This window comes from Astyanax mexicanus, chromosome 19 (genome assembly GCF_023375975.1).
Source record: "Astyanax mexicanus isolate ESR-SI-001 chromosome 19, AstMex3_surface, whole genome shotgun sequence".
In the NCBI taxonomy this organism is placed as follows: Eukaryota; Metazoa; Chordata; class Actinopteri; order Characiformes; family Acestrorhamphidae; genus Astyanax; species Astyanax mexicanus.
Genome location: NC_064426.1, coordinates 34364203 through 34380675, shown reverse-complemented (window position 1 = coordinate 34380675; position 16473 = coordinate 34364203). Strand labels below are relative to the sequence as shown.

General features: G+C 38.4%; 2 protein-coding genes across 2 annotated transcripts in view; one reads left to right on the top strand and one right to left on the bottom strand.

The window, feature by feature from the left end:
- The window catches only part of LOC103031685 (major vault protein), a 151290-nt gene that overhangs the window by 23677 nt on the left and 111140 nt on the right, over nucleotides 1-16473 (bottom strand). The window lies entirely within an intron of this gene.
- Nucleotides 1-16473, top strand: part of doc2a (double C2-like domains, alpha) — a 68009-nt gene that overhangs the window by 51067 nt on the left and 469 nt on the right. Inside the window, exons 8-10 of the mRNA XM_022668488.2 lie at nucleotides 11507-11691; nucleotides 12533-12614; nucleotides 14796-14892. Coding sequence (XP_022524209.1) covers nucleotides 11507-11691; nucleotides 12533-12614; nucleotides 14796-14892 — 364 coding nt within the window. The remainder of the gene's footprint in view (nucleotides 1-11506; nucleotides 11692-12532; nucleotides 12615-14795; nucleotides 14893-16473) is intronic.

Genomic DNA, 16473 nt, shown 5'->3' with positions numbered 1-16473 from the left:
TCAGGGATCAGCGTCACGTCCCCCATTACTCTCTGGGAGCCTTCCTATCAGACCAGGGGCTAATTAAGAAGAAAATAGCGTTTTTAACTCTGTGTACAGATTTCTGAATATTTCTCATACATAATTGCTCTCAAACGTTTGTAGTCACTTTGAACATCCAGGCCTGTAATTAATGTGCATTTAAAGAGGACTTGGGTGAGCATTAATGGTGTGTGTGTACTGAGTGTATGTCGTTGTGGTAAACTGCTACACAGGCCTGATGTTTTTTGAGACTCTGACCCAAGCTCACGTCCACATTCAAATCAGTATGTCATTTAGTCTAATTATCCCAGGAAGCAGTGTGATTGAGTACAGTGGAGGAGGTAATAACTGATGAAGTTCGTCTTTGTCTGGCTAAATAGAAACGTTCACATTAAAGAGGACAGCGGGTTCTGATTAGGAACTGCTAAAGGCTGTAGTTCTCTGGGTCAAGTGAAGCATAATAATAGAATTAAAAAGATTTAAAAACATAAAAATGTGTTAAATGTAGCCTCTCCTTGTTCCCATTGCCACAGAATGCATTTATTAAATTAAATTGTAGACATTTGTAGTAATTTGTAGTAGTTTTATGATGGGCTATGGTGGAAAAAATTAAGAGCCCTGCTCTGATTGGCTGGTTTATATCAAAATGATACTGAATATAATATACAATAATATATATTTTTTGACACAATAACAAAACTAAAAAGCAGTCTAATTTGCACTAAATATGCTGCGATAATTTGTTTCTGTGTGTCTGTCTTTCTCTCCAACTGTTTTTGTTTCTCTCTGTCTATCTGTCTATTGCTCTCTCTCTGTCTATCTGTCTGTCTCTCTGTCCATGTCTCTGTCTCTCACTGTCTGTCTGGTACTTTTCCTGTCCCTTTTTCTTTGGCCTTATTTTCTTTCCCATTGTCTCTCTGTCTCTCACTGGCTGTCTCTTTTTCTCTCAACTGTCTCTCTTTATTTTGTCTCTCTGTCTGTCTTTCTATCCCCCTGTCTTTGTCTCTTACTGTCTATGACTGTTTGTAGCAGTGAAATATTCATTAAAATCTAATAAAAAAAAGTAATACATTTGTCAATGCCAAGAATATCGGCATCACATAATTACGCTATAACATTATTACATTAATTTAGGGCCATATCGCTCTAATTAAACCAAATTCATTGATTTATTCAGTGATTAGGAGAGAGTAGAGTTTATGTACTCCCTAAACCGTCGATGTTCTGCTAGCTGATAAACATCACTAGCATCATGTCCCATGACTTGTGCCATGTGGGGAATCCTGCATTGAATTCACCAATTCTAGCCAGATGTTCATGTCTACTGTGGGTGGTAATGAATTCTATGATGTATTTTTAGTACACATGTACATGTGACACTGTGGATCGAGGAATGTTAAATTCAGAAATAGACTTCAGAAAAAATCTGCCATTCATAATAATAATAATAATAATAATAATAATAATAGTCATTCAAATGTAACTGTTCATGCTCCAAAATCTAGTATTAGCCTTCCCTGGACAAAGGTACAGTTACTACAACAAAAGCAGAAAAATATATATTTTTTATACACTTGATTTCAGAAGAAATAATGAATGAGCAGATGTCCTAATGCTTTTTTCCATATGATGTAGATTCTGAGATATTATTTGCATACATGACCTACATAAAGAAGTAGAGTGACTTGACATTCTAGAGATATCCTTCCTTCTCTCTCTGGCATTTAATTCTGTATGTTAATCTTTCTTAATATGGTCAATCATGCTGTGACATGCTAAATGAAAAATAATCTATCCTTGTGCCCTCGGTTAATGTTGTCCAATAAACATTACACTTAACAGTCTTAACACGTCCAGTGTATTAAAATAAGGTCATAGTTTACGAAAAGAAGGCAAATCTTTGTCACATACTCATGTCACCATCGTCAGATCCTAAGAGGCAGTTTCCTAGTGTTTGCGAGACTGAATATCAATTATTAAAGTGAATATTGCTCCAGATTTAATTTTTTATTCTCCGTGGTCTCATTCGTAGCTCCTTTGAATATATTAATTTGAAATTAGATTCGAGTGTTAATGCCCTTCATCCCATTTGCGGAGTTGCATCATCATTCCTGTCAGTTCTTATTAGCGGAGTTAAGGAAGGTTGGCATTATGAAATCGTTTATTTTTCCGCAGCAACTAGCAGAGGGTAAGCATTAGTAAAACTGCTGCGACTTCAGGATCTGGCCTTTCCTTCCAGCAAATCCCAACCGTGAGGTTGTTAGTACAGAAAGGCTTAGCATCTGATCCGAGCAGCTTTGTGTCACAAAGAAACCTAAACTTGTGGTGTGGGAAGCAGAGCTGCAGTCCTTTAAAAGGGATTTGGGACATTGGATCTAGTCTAGAACCAGCCTTAGAATCTTAAAAATGAAGATGCCAAATCGTTGTTAGACCATATTTTAGCGATCTATAGGCAAGCCGTTAATCATCCACCGCTCAGCTAGATTTAGGGCATGCCAGCGTGTCTTTGCTATCGTAACGACGGGAGATGTACACCTTGCACAGCTTGAAACGTGCAAAAGGCATGTGCTAACTATCTTAATTAATTGTGGGTGTGTTTTGGTGTAACGTGAAATAAACCTATCAGCGTGACACTTGCTATTCCCCGGTCTGACTTTGGCGGATTGCTATTTTCATGGTGCACTGCTGTGCCTTGAGCAGGGTGTAAGATAGGGCCCATATAGTAATTGTAAGAGATGTCATAGAAAAGTCCCGTTTAATCCTGAATGTTGTATCTGTATTCTGTGTGTTTAAATGTTTCTTTGGAGGACAGAAGAACTAGTTTCTGTCCCTTGACAGGTAATTTGTCATGTTTTGTGGGTAAGCCAGGTTAGCTGTGCCATGCTAACTGCTACAGTGCCATACTTAATAACCTTAGCAGCCAAACTCATATACAGTCTATGGAAAACCCAGATGCCTCAAAAAGTGTTGTGTATGATGCAAGTATGCAAGTACAAGCCCTCCTGGAACCCATTTAGATTGTATTGCAGAGCCTGAAACTCTAACAAAAAAATGATTAACATGGGTGCTAAATGGTGTCCAGCAGTCTAAAACGCTGGGTTCAAATCCCAGTCATGCAGCTTGCCTTCAGCTCACGGTGCCCCAAAAGAGCACAATTGGCCTTGTTCTATCTGGGTGGGTAGAAGGTGCTCTTTCCCCACATCACTTCTAGGGTGATGTTGATCAGCACAAGGCGTCTGTGAGCTGATGTATCGGAACCGAGTCTCTGGGCTTTCCTCCGAGCACACTGTGATTCTAGTCTGCAATGCTGCATCAACAGCAGTTTGAAAAGAGGCGGAGTCTGACTTTACATGTACCGGAGGAGGCATGTGCTAGTCTTCACCCTCCATGTGTTGTGGCATCACTAGTGATATGGGATATATAGTTGAGTAACAGGTGAATGGGTGGGACAGTTGGTCTAGCTAAATCCTTTTTACTTTGTGGTGTGACTTCGTCCAATCACACTAATAAAGAAACCCACACTGTGTCAAGCAAAAAAAAAAAAATCTTTTCTTAGTCTTAAAGCTGTTTTTCACTTTTGGGCATTATTAGAATCTGACACTTGTTCTGTAATCTGTTTCCAAATTTTGTGATAAATGGACTGAAATAAACGTTGAATATTTGTGTTTCTGTAAACTATAGATTTTTTTTCTTTTTTGTGACAGTGATAATATGGAGGTAAGTGTATGCCATGAAAAGCTTTTATAAAAAAAATCCTCCCTTTTTGGAGTTAGTGTAGTGATACTCAAACTGAAGGCATGTAATCTCTTTTCTTTGTACCAGTTAATAATTCATTATAGCAGTGAATGGCAATTCATTCAGGATGTCACAAAGGCATGAATGACCTTTTCTTCTGAATTGGAAAATGACTCCAATTTGTCATGTAGTAGTTTGACTTTAAATACAAAGCTGTTGAAATTGTGCCAAGCTTTATTTGCAGTAGCAGTCTATATATTTACAGGTAAAATGGTCAAGAAAAACACCTATTCCTTATTTGCATGTGTTTTCCCACAAGAGATGCCATTACCAGAGGCAAAAGTATTTTCAAAAGGTAGCGCTGTCTGAATACTGAATATATATATTCTGCTCTAAATGTATTCAGTAATGTATTACATTACAATACATTAAAAAGTGACTTATGCAGAATGCTTGAGTAGATGCATTAGAAAAGTTATTACTGTTCCTGGTTGTTATTTGTCCTCATCTGTCCATATCTTATGTTTATGAAAAAATCCTGAATTAATAAATTTTTAATATATTAAAGTTACAAAACTCCCAGCATTTGTTTAGTCATCACTTGCTTCAGTCCCACAATCCACCAAACAAAGCTACGCCCTGTCTTTAAAGCAGCATTATGTGAGATTTAGCATTTTCTCCGATCCTGGACACCCCCTGAAGTGATGAAGCGTAATTTGTGCTTTGAGCCACCACTTAAAGACACACCTTAAACATGCATTTCTGGACAAGCTGAGAGACACAAGTTTGTGGATTACTAATTTATATGAGAAAACTAAGCAGTTGTTTCGGTCTGAGATTCTAATGCTTTGCTGTGACAATAAAAATGTTATGTTTGATATAATATGCTGAAATCTTTATCTGTATTCTCAATCTTTATTCTGTTCCATTACATTCCAGCTCCCTGCAATACTCCAGACAGCCCCTTTATTGTACTGTTCACACTCATCTGTGCTCAAACTTTGCAGCTGTTTAAACCATCATTGGGGAGAATAGAATAGAATAGTATGCTTTTAAAAACAGTTTATAAAAGAAGATTTTCAAGTCATTCCTTAGGCTATTCCCACTTGTCACACTAAGAAGAGACACTCTGATAAACACAAAAAATAGAGCTGGCGGGAAAAAAACAGACAAAGTATTAAAAACAAGAAATGTTTGTTTTTAAAAAAGCTTGAATAGATTTGAATCCCGGATCGTACTGCTTGACATCAGCAGCCGGAGTCTGAGAGAGCACAATTGGCCTTGCTCTCTCTGGGTGGGAAGATGGTAGATGGCAATCTGTCTTCCCACATCACTCCCCAGTCCCCACATTACACACCGAGATGTTGGTCATCACAGGCCTCTGTCTGTTAGCTGATGTATCGGAGCTGGGTTGCTGCACTTTCCTCACTGGAGTGCGCTGGATACCCAGTAATGCTAATGGTAGGGGGAGTCATAATGAGTGAGTTGGGGAGAGAATGGGATCGAAATGTAATAAATATTAAAATAAAATCATGTTTGAAGAAAGCTTAAATAACTGTAAAATAACAGTGCAAATTAAACCTTACTGTGAACATTTTGTCCTCAAACTTTTGACCTGCTGTTCATGAAAGATTTTTATGTGGGTGTTTGGACGGAACAGGAAACAAAAAAAATAACAACACAGATAAACAGCATGTCCGAACACAGTGTGAAAGGTCTCGCTGAGACAAGGCCTAAAAAAAAAAATTCTGTAAGAAAAGTCACTCCAGCAAATGATTTAAAATTGTTTTTGGAACAACATTAATTTAATTAACTTTAATGTCATTCCTTAATTTGCTCCGTGGGAGGCCTTGCTGGGTCAGGATTTTTTTTCCTAATTAATTATTCTTGGGCACCTGCTCTGTCAGTGTTGATGCTGGTGATTAATTGAACTGGCGCTCTCTCAGCTTCACCATGTCTCGCCACTCTGGTATTGTTGTGGTGATATGAAAAAAAATGTACTGCCAAAATGGAGTTATAATTTTAAATCGGTGGTAATCAAACTGTGGTACGAGTCCCAGGCAGCCCAAGCTGGTACACTAGATGACCTAGATCTGCTTGTATTAAAATATTTACTGAAATCCTCCTGTAAGTTTTCTAACATTACATTTGTTAGTGTTCAGTTCTTTACCCTTTAGAACCTGTAAATTCAGTATAGGCCAAGGGTTTGGACACACCTTCTCATTCAATGCATTTTCTTTTTTTTCATGACTATTTACATTGTAGATTCTCACTGAAGGTGTGGTATATATAATAACATTCATGAGTTAAAAGAGGTAAATAATCTAAAAAGACACGGTGTGGGTAAAAATGGTTAAAAAGAGTTAAAATATACAAAGATAGTGTGGGTTAAAAAGATTAAATTAGGTTAATTAAGTTAATGTTGTTTCCTTGTTTAGTTTATTCATGTTAACTTTAGTAAAAAGGCTAAAAAGTCATGCATTGCACAGGAAGAATAGAAGACTCAAATGAGTTTATACAGCAGAGATTAATTTAGATAAAAGTTATTTGAGTGAGAAATGGTGATTTTATTGTTATCAGAGTCCTAAAAGGATTTAGCTACTATGAAAAAAACATGGTTTGTGTATAAGTGGACAGTAGGGGGAGCTCTTGTCAGTCCTTTCAGTGGGGAGGTTATTTCTAAGAGGAACTTAAGGGGGCGCTCTGATGTGTTTTCTCATTCTCTGCAATACAGCACAAGGGAAAACAGCACAATCTAGTCTCTCTTTATTCCTTCCCATTGTCAGGGGTACAACAAAGGCATAAAAACTATGAATGAACACATGTGGCCTCCACAGTCACCGGACCTGAACCCAATCCAGATGGTTTGGACCGCAGAGTGATGGCAAAGGGCCAACAAGTGCTAAACACCTCTGGGAACTCCTTCAAGACTGTTGGAAAACCATTTCGGATGACCACCTCTTATTTAGTTATTTCAACTCCACATGTGTTCATTCATAGTTTTGATGCCTTCAGTGAGAATCTACAATGTAAATAGTCATTAAAATAAAGAAAACATATTGAAAAAGAGAAGGTGTGTACTGTATGTAAGCTACATTTCAGTTCTTTACTTTTATAACTACAGTTTTATAATTATTAACCTCTGTTTCATTGGCCCTAGAGTAAAACCCTGTGGAACGCCACAAGATATAAGCTATATCAACCAACAGTCACCAACAGTTTAACAGTTTCTGCATTAGGATTAATAGCTAAATAAGGTAGTAAACACTGTAGTTCTACCAGGAAGACTCCAGAGGCAAGCATGCAATAACAGCTTTAATTTTTTTTTATAGTATTAACAATGTATTAGATAACAATTTATGTAAAGTTAGTCTTTGGTGTAGGCCCCGTTCTTGACCAAGGTGAGCAGCATCTGGACCCAAGCAGATCCTGCCATACGCTGTATGAGGCAGGGGTGGAGCCAAACTAAGGCCACACTGGAGGGGGTGGGGAGGAAGGAGGGGAAACGAAACAGCACCTGTAAGCAGAGATGGGAGTGTAAGGCGGGGTCTTGTAAAGACCGGTGGAAGCTGGTGATTGGTTGGGATACAAGTGATGAGCACTGGAGTTTCCTGCTAGAACTAGCGCTGAAGCTTATAGTTCACGGCCTGGCACTGCCTTTTGAGTTGTCTCAGTAGGATAAAATACTGTATTAACCAGAAACAATAACCATAATACATAATAAAAAGGAGGCAGGCTGGACACAACAGGTAAAGAACAATTAGCAAAAGATAGGATGACGAATGAATGTGTGGATTACATACATTCGAGCTTACTGTAAATCATAGACTGTGTATAGCTGGAGAGAGCATCGTCTCTCAAAAGTGAAGCCACCACAGGTCGGGCGCCCCCTGCTGTTCGGTTGCAGAAAGCTGTGTAACCCCACCCATCCCCATAGGTTTCAGTGGCAAAACAGAAAACTTCCAATCAAGTTTTTTTCCAAAATACTGTAATGTGTATCCTCTGCTTATATTATATTATATTTTATATCCCCACAGAATTCGTTTTTAAAACGTTATTCAACTCTATTCAAAAAAGGTGTGGTTATTGTAAAAGGGCTGGGTTACACCAACGCCGGGGCGGGACCAATGACTGTATGGGTGAGACCATAGACTGTGTATAGCTCTGTGGAGGCAGCCCTCAGGGGCGGGGTTATTCAAATGAGTAGGCTGTCTCTCCACAGTCTTTCTCCCTCCTCTGTTTTCTGTACTGCGCAGACTCGGGTTTCAGGATCGCCAACATGGCGTAAGATTTTGGCTTCATTTTCACTGAATGAATGGGACCGGCGACACAGCGTCCATCTTTTTTTACAGTCTCTGCTGTATATAAATAAGCATGTGTGTGGTACATGTGTTCCTTTGAAATGGCTTGTAGGTGGTACTTGGATGTTTTAGATATTGTGGTTCGTGGTCTAAAAAGTTTGAGAACCACTGTTCTAATCATTTCATTAAGCACAGCTACCGTACGGGGCTGTGTGTAGGTTTGCATTTAGCGGCTGCAGCCCATCTGTTGATGCATAATTTATCAGACACTCTCTCATACCCCAGCGGTGGCAAACTCATTTGACTTGAATCCAGTGTCAAGGACTGATTTTTATTGAAAATCCTGAAACATTTCACTTCTTTAAAAAAAATAAAAGGCATGAAGTTCTTAACCTACTCGCAGGGAATTGAATATCATTTGCACATTTTGATAAAGTGTGGAAAATGAGAAACAAAGGCAGACTGACTGACTGACTAATGACAACTTTCTCTGACTTCTCTGACTCTGACAGGCAGCTCTATATACATTCTCTGTAGGAGCTGTTCTTGCGGGTTACCAGGCTGAGGAAAATGAACCTACACAAACAAGCTCAAAATAAGTATATTTGCAATGGCAGTGCATAATCTAATTTGTTAATAAATTGAGTCAATAAAGAGTTTTTCTGTCATGTTGGTTGCTGCAGAGGTAGTAAACAGCTGTGGCTTGCCTGCCTGTGTCTTAATTGTATCTGGTAGCAGATCATCAGCATGTTGTACACAGTGGCGGACTTAGCTAGGGGGCCCATCAACATTATTATGCGAGAAATAAGTTTCAGATATAACACCATTGTATGTCAAAATGGAAAATATTTATAAAAAAAAAATAGTTAAAAAAGAAAATTGAAGCTTTCAATGCTAATTGTACTTTTTATATGTGCAATCAATAAACATATATTTAAATAAAATATACATCCGAATGCCAAAAAAAGTAAAGCAGTGTGACTGAGCATTTGTGTGAGCCAATCAGTAATTTTTATCTAGAATTGTAACTGAACTTAATGATAAGGAATAATTATCAATCACATCAAAATGTACAGTGAAAATATGAGAGGAGGTAGAGTTTGTGTAAGGGTGTTTGATCAATAAAATACTAAAAATATTTAAAATGAATAAAAAATAATTAATATAAAATACATTTTACATTAACTCATTTAAAACACAATCAAAATCTATATATATATATATATATATATATATATATATATATATATATATATATATATATATCTAGTGCGCAGAATAATATCAGTTTCAGTTAGTTTCAGTTTCAAATAATTGAAACAGCTCCCCAAAACCTCAACCTATCCTTTATATTTGACAATATTTGATTAACTTTACAGGTCCTTACTCATCTTCATTTATTAAACTAAAATGAGTTTTCAAATTATTTCTAGCCTCGCGCTGAATTCAGCTCTGCGCTGCGGAAGAGAGAGAGAGAGAGAGAGAGAGAGAGAGAGAGCGCTTTCCTTGTGACCATAGGCGTAGGAACCGGGGGGGGGGGGGGGGGGTGGGGGCGGTTTTCATGTCCCACCCAATATCAGAAACAGGTGGATTTGTCCCTCCCCAAAAATGATACCGCAGAAGAACAGGGGCGTCGCCAGGAGTGAATCGTTTCTCTCAGCTCAGCTGTGTTTTTAATGAGTAGACAGAATGCTGTGTAAATGGGAAATCTCTTTGGGCCAATCACGGAACCGGTTCAGGAAAAGAGTCCCGCCTCTTAATAGAAACAGAATAAAAAATCAGCTCGCTTGTTTTGCGGAGGAGAGTGGGGAAGCCCCCCTGGCTGTAAAGGATTTGTAAAGTTTTCTTTTTTAGATTTAGCAGCGGGGCGCAGCGAGCTGACGTTAAAAGAAGGTAACGGAGCCTATTTCTGGTTAAAAATAAACGAATCAAAACCCACAGATCAAACCCACTGTGAGCTTGTGATAGTCATTGTTACTTGTAGACTATGACTGCAGGATTACTGTAAATTAAGGAAAATTAAAAAATATTTTAGCTAGCTTAACTAGTTTGCTAGAAGCTGGGTGTAGTAGCCATATTTCAGTACAATACTTTATGTTGGTAGTTTAAAGCAGTTTCTTCTCCCTGATCACTGCACTGAAATTTTGTGTTTTCACCGGATCCAGCTCATCAGCTAATAAACACTCATTTATTGAGTTTACCTGTTAAAATCCCTTCGATTTACTAATTGAATATATCTGGTCCTTTAGTAAAAGCTCATGAAACTAACAGAAGGTTTTAATGTGATTAAGAAGTGACAGCAGACATAAATGGTGGAGGTCAAGTTAAGACCTGAAAGACCAAGAAAAAGTTTGAAGAGAACTGCTTGTAGGATTGAAATAAGGCAAATTAAAATTCATGGGTGATTGCAAAAGACCTTGTGAAAGATTTAGCAGATCCTGGAGTGATGGTGCATTGTTCTACTCAGCTGCGAAACCCACACAAATGTGGCCTTAATGAAACAAGTATAGAATTTTTTTGCACCCTCACCTCAAAATTCAGCTTTGTGTTCATTTGCGTTACATTTTGGATAAAAACTGTATGTTTAGAGAAAAAGTTGTGCAGAGTTTCATGAAAGGATTACTGTTCCAACTGTGATAATGCTTTAGGCTTGTGTTGCAGCCAGTGGCAAAGCAAAATAACATTTCATTGGTAATGGGAAGAATGGATTTAATTAAAAAACCTTTAATCAAACACCCATTGAAGCAAACATCACACCATGTGTAAAAAAGCTGAAAATAAAAGTAAGTATGGCTTCTACAGCAGGATAAAGGTAATAATCCTTGATGGATTTCTGTTTATACACCTGTGCTATTATTTCTAATCCAGTGTACATCAATATTACAGACAAAAGTGTTCCATGACTTCTGCCATGTCTCATAGAGGATATGCTTGTCTGGTCTCCTGCATTAAATGTGGATGTGATTTAAGTCTCTACAGTCTCTTTGCTGTTTGTATGGACTGTACTAACCAGAAAACACCAATCATGATTATTTATAACGTTTATTAACTGCTTTTATGACCTGTTTTCGATACAAACATGACAATATTGTGTCTTGTGAAATAAAATATCCTTTTCATCTGGTAAACACTGTCAGGTCTCTCTCTTAAACTCTCAAATTCATTCACAACGCCTCACAAGATAACACTTCATAACTTGTAACTTGTGGGTGTGTGTGGGTGTTCCCAAGCCTTTGGTGTGCTGGGAATTTCACAGAAAATGTCTTTGTTTTAGAGCGCCACTGAATAATTCATAGGAAGGAGTTTGGTATTTAATAAGCTTTGAGATTAATAACTGAATATTAATAATACGCTTCCAGTTTAAGAGGTTAATCTGCTGTTTCAGCTTATTTAAATCTCTCTATCCTCAATATTTCTGTCTTTCCGTATCTCTGCCTCTGTTTCCGCAGTGGGAGAACGAGCAGTTGCACAGTTTGGAGGAGAGGGGTCGTCTGCTGCTCTCGCTGCAGTTCCTGCCCCCGCCCGAGGAGGGGGACGGTGAAGGTCGGCGGGGGGGCCTGTGGGTCGGAGTGCTGCGCTGTGCCCACCTGGCAGCCATGGATGTCAACGGCTTCTCTGACCCCTACGTCAAAACGTGAGCCGGCAGGGCTTCTTTGTCTCTGAAACGGCGCAGTGCGGGCAGGGCTTCGGCGTGGGTGGATGATTTAATTATTATTATTTAATTATTTTTTAGGGGGATTGAAGATCAAGACAGCAGGAAAATGGGTTTGGGGGCTTTAACCAGGCGGGATTAAAAGTTATAAAAGTGTATAAAGGAGGGGAGAGTGGAAGATGGGGGAATATGATAAATGGTGTTTATTAGAGAGAAGACAGGCAGCGGGGGAAGATGATGGGAGTAACGGCAGTGGATGTTTATGCTGAAGTGGAATGTAAATGGATGAGCCCATCCCCCACAGGTTTAATCTCTTTACTTCTCACCCACCATCATGTGTTAAAATAAATATTCCATCCTCAGGCAAAATGGCAAGAGAATCGACAGGGCCCCCACCCACACACATGTCCGTGTCTATCTCGCTCGCTCACTATCTCGCTCTCTCTTTTTTCTTTTTTCTATCATATACACACACACACACACACACACAAACTACACAGTAAGACTTTTGGCTTTGATCGTGAGAGGGTGTGCGAGTGTGTGTGTGTGTGTGCGTTTGGGTGATGGGAGTAAGAGTTAACAGCAGTACATAAAGCAAATAAAAATTTTATGGAAGCCAGTGGGATGCAGGCAGAAAAGCAAATAGCGGTGTGTTTTAATCGATGTGTGTTTGTGTGTGTGTGTGTGTGAGGTAGTACAATGCCTCTGTTTTCTCTGCAGTTGTTTGTGTGTTTGTGTGAGAGCGAGGTGTTACAGAGCACCTCCCAACCTCTTCTACACTCTTTGCCTTTCCACCAACCTTCCCACTTTATGCCCCCTCCAGATATCTGAAGCCAGACGTGAAGAAGAAATCGAAGCATAAAACGGCGGTGATTAAAAAGACCCTTAACCCAGAATTCAACGAGGTACGGACCTTTTGATGAACCGAGTCATGCATTGAATGAAAGACCCTATTAAAAATGTATATGGTGTATCAGTTATGCATTATGCATCTCATACCTACAGCTCTGGAAAAAATAAGAGACCACTTAATGATGATGTTTTTCCTTGATTTGGCCAAATTGAAAACCTCTGGAATATAATCAAGAGAAAGATGGATGATCACAAGCCATCAAACCAAGCTGAACTGCTTGCAGTTTTTGCACCAGGAGTAAAGGCATAAAGTTATCCAAAAGCAGTGTGAAAGACTGGTGGAGGAGAACATGCCAAGATGCATGAAAACTGTGATTAAAACCTGGGTTATTTTACCAAATATTGATTTCTAAACTTTTGAACATGTCTTCTTTGCATTATTTGAAGTTTGAAAGCTCTGCATTTTCTTTTGTTAATTTGACCATTCATCATTTTCTGCTAATAAATGCTCTAAATAACAATATTTTAATTTGGAATTTGGGAGAAATAAAAAAAAATGTTCATTTTACTCGAACATATAGCTATAAATAGCAAAATCAGAGAAACTGATTCAGAAACTGAAGTGGTCTCTTATTTTTTTCTTGAGCTTTATGTGGTGTATGAGTTATGTGTTATGCATCTCATAACTATAAACATCTTCACTCATCATCAAATAAATAGTGCCATCCAAGGAAGTGTCGGGTTGCTAATGCTAATCAAAAGCAAGATAAAGTTTACCAAGTAAAATACATTATTAAATTAAAGATTCAGTAGATACACTTAAAGACGTAGTGTATAACACACATGTAATACAATCAATATGCCAGACTTCTAAATATAATCAATAATTCATCCTATCCGGCTTGAGAATCACTCCATTCCTGCAGCCTGGCCATGGCACCTGAGTCCAAGCAGAATTGGAATGGTTCATATTCTGTGATGAGTCCTGGTTTTGTCTTGAAAATGTGAAATGTAAAAACGTGTGGGATGCTAATGAACGTGATATTAACACTACAAACCTGCTACACAATCTGAATGAATATTCAAGCTGCATGAGATGGATTTTCGCGGGACACCATTAGGAACCTCTACACTAAGAAAAATAAGTACAGATTTGTACTTAAAAGAGTACAAAGCTTGTCGCTGGGGCTGTACCTTATATTGAGATGCAAAAAAGTACCTTTCAATGTGTCAGTACCTTTTTTGTGTCAGTAAAGATTATAAAGATTTAAGAAATTTTCATTAACTGAATATGGCTCAAAAACTTGATGATCCAAAATTGTCTGGCTTTCAAATACAAAAAATGTGCAATTAAAATATATATTGTTTATTAGTACAGTGATACAGAATACTGAATGTACCTTTTGTCTGGTTAAATGGTACAAATGTGTACTTATTGCTGTTGGAAATGACTTTGTACTTCAGAGGGAACAAATCTGACCCTGTAAAGACCAATATTGTACCTTTTGAGGGTACAATTATGAAGAGTGTACCTTTGAGTACAAAAAAGTATGCATAGCATACCTAACATGGATGACTTGCATGTTGCGTTACACAAAGAAAAAAAATGCATTGCATGCATTACACACTACTTTTGTAGGTGTAGCTCAATAAATATTGCCCACATCAGTCTAAATGTTTAATCATTTATTGTTATTGGTAACCTTTGTCCTCCATAGAATAATATAGCATATTAATAACATATATGTGAGCCTTTTTTATATAAAGAATATAAATACTTAAATTCACTAAATAATAAATTCACCTTAAGCGTTAATGAGATGTCTTGTCTAGTCTCTCTCCTCATTCATTCATTCATCCATCCATCCATCCCTCCATCCCACCACGCTCTCACCTCCTGTCGACTGTCTCTCTGGTGTGAGGGAGTGTATGTGTGTGTGGGCACGGTGTGTATCATCAGTCAGGATGAGTGCCTCGTTTTCATTCCCTCAGTAGTTCCCCTGGCAGCGCAGGTTCCCAGCGCAATTACTCCACTGGGCAATGTGGAACCAGTCCTATAGGCCACAAGGCGCTATCTGCTCCAGAGCACATAGGCCCAACCTAGCGTGCTCAGCAGTACCATCACACTGCACCGCTTCTGAACTGTCCGCTGGGGAAATGACGATTCGCCACAGAATCCCTCAGTGTGTCATTCGTCTGAGGATTCACCAATCTCTATTTCATTCCTTTCGCAGGAGTTCTTTTATGAGATCTCCCTCTCAGAACTGGTCAGCAAGACGCTGGAGGTCACAGTGTGGGACTACGATCTGGGCCGCTCCAACGATTTCATAGGTGAGAGCTAAAACGATACGCTATCGATCCGTCCGACATGCCACTGTGCTGGATATTGAGAATGAGTGTAGACAGCGTGTGTGTCGACTGGTGCTGTGTTTTTCATATGCTGGCTTGTTTCCATTATTGAAAGTAAATAACATCGGCCCACAGCGCAAAACTCCATACAGCATTAATACAATGGATTTGCCAGAATCGAATTCCACCCCCCCCTGTATTTCCCATGTAGCTGATCAACCCAGTCAGGTATGGGGTCCAAAGATTGGCTTGTGGCGCTGTATGGCATAATGTTAGCACTTTGTCATTGTCAGACATAAACATTGTATCGTAAAAAAGGTAAAGAATGAAGTATGTTTAACATTATGATTTTCTGAACATTTCCTTTGGTCCATTCATCGTTTAATTTTGGTTAAATGAAGGTATAGGACAGCTGCAATTATTTTTAATTATGTCAAGTTAATAAAAAAAATAAGGTAAATATTTAGTGCAGACAAACAAAAGTAAGGTTTATAGAGATTTTAAGAGATATAACAACACAAAGTAGCACATAATTATGGTGGAACAATGAATTCATTGTTCAAAATGATTCATGGTTTTCAAAATATGAATCAAATGAAAATCTAAAATAGAAATCCGCAGCTCAAATGAGTAAATCTGTCCACAGGACAATTATAAATTGTGCACTCCATAAATCTGGAAGAATGGCAAAAAGAAAAACTTTGTTGAAAGGAAGACACAAGAAGTGCTGTTTTCCACAAGCCATGTTAAGGACACAGCAAACATGTAGAAAATGGCGCTGTGGTCAGATAAGAGCAAAGTTGAACTTTATGGTAAAAATGGATTTCTAGTTGTGGCAGAAAATTAATGCATCTCATCACCCTAAACACACTATCTCCGCTGTGAAACATGGTGGTGGCAGCAACATGCTGTGGGGATGCTTTTCTTTAGCAGGGACAGGGAAGCTATGTTGATGGATAGTTGGAAGGTTCATGGAGCTAAATTCATGGTTATCCTGAAAGAAAACCTGGTGGAGTCTGCAAAAGACTTGAAACTAGGAAGAAAATTCACCTTCCAGCAAGACGATGACCCTAAACATACAGCCAGAGCTACGGTGGAATGGTTTAGATTAAAGAATATTCATGTGTCAGAATGGTCCAGTCAGAATCCTGACCTAAATATAACTGAGCTTCTGTGGCAAGACATGAAAACTGCTGTTCGAAGACACTCTCTATCCAAACTGGCTGAGCTTGAACGATTTTGCAAAGAAGAATGGGCAAAAATATGCTTTTGCTCATCACACTTTATATGTGGATCAATTTAGAAGTTTCTCCACAAAGGGGCATAAGTAGCACTCACTTTAGTGCACACCATCGGAAAATCAGTGAAATACACCTGGAACAATATAATTTTTTTCTTTTTACTCCTTGACCTAAAATCATAGTTTTATGGATATGTATTTATATATGTTTGGATATGTATTGTATTTCAGTACAACATATCATGAAAAAGATTGGATTCAGTCTATTTTACATACATTGTGAACATAACCAGTTGGACACTTTTAGCAAGATACAAATAAAA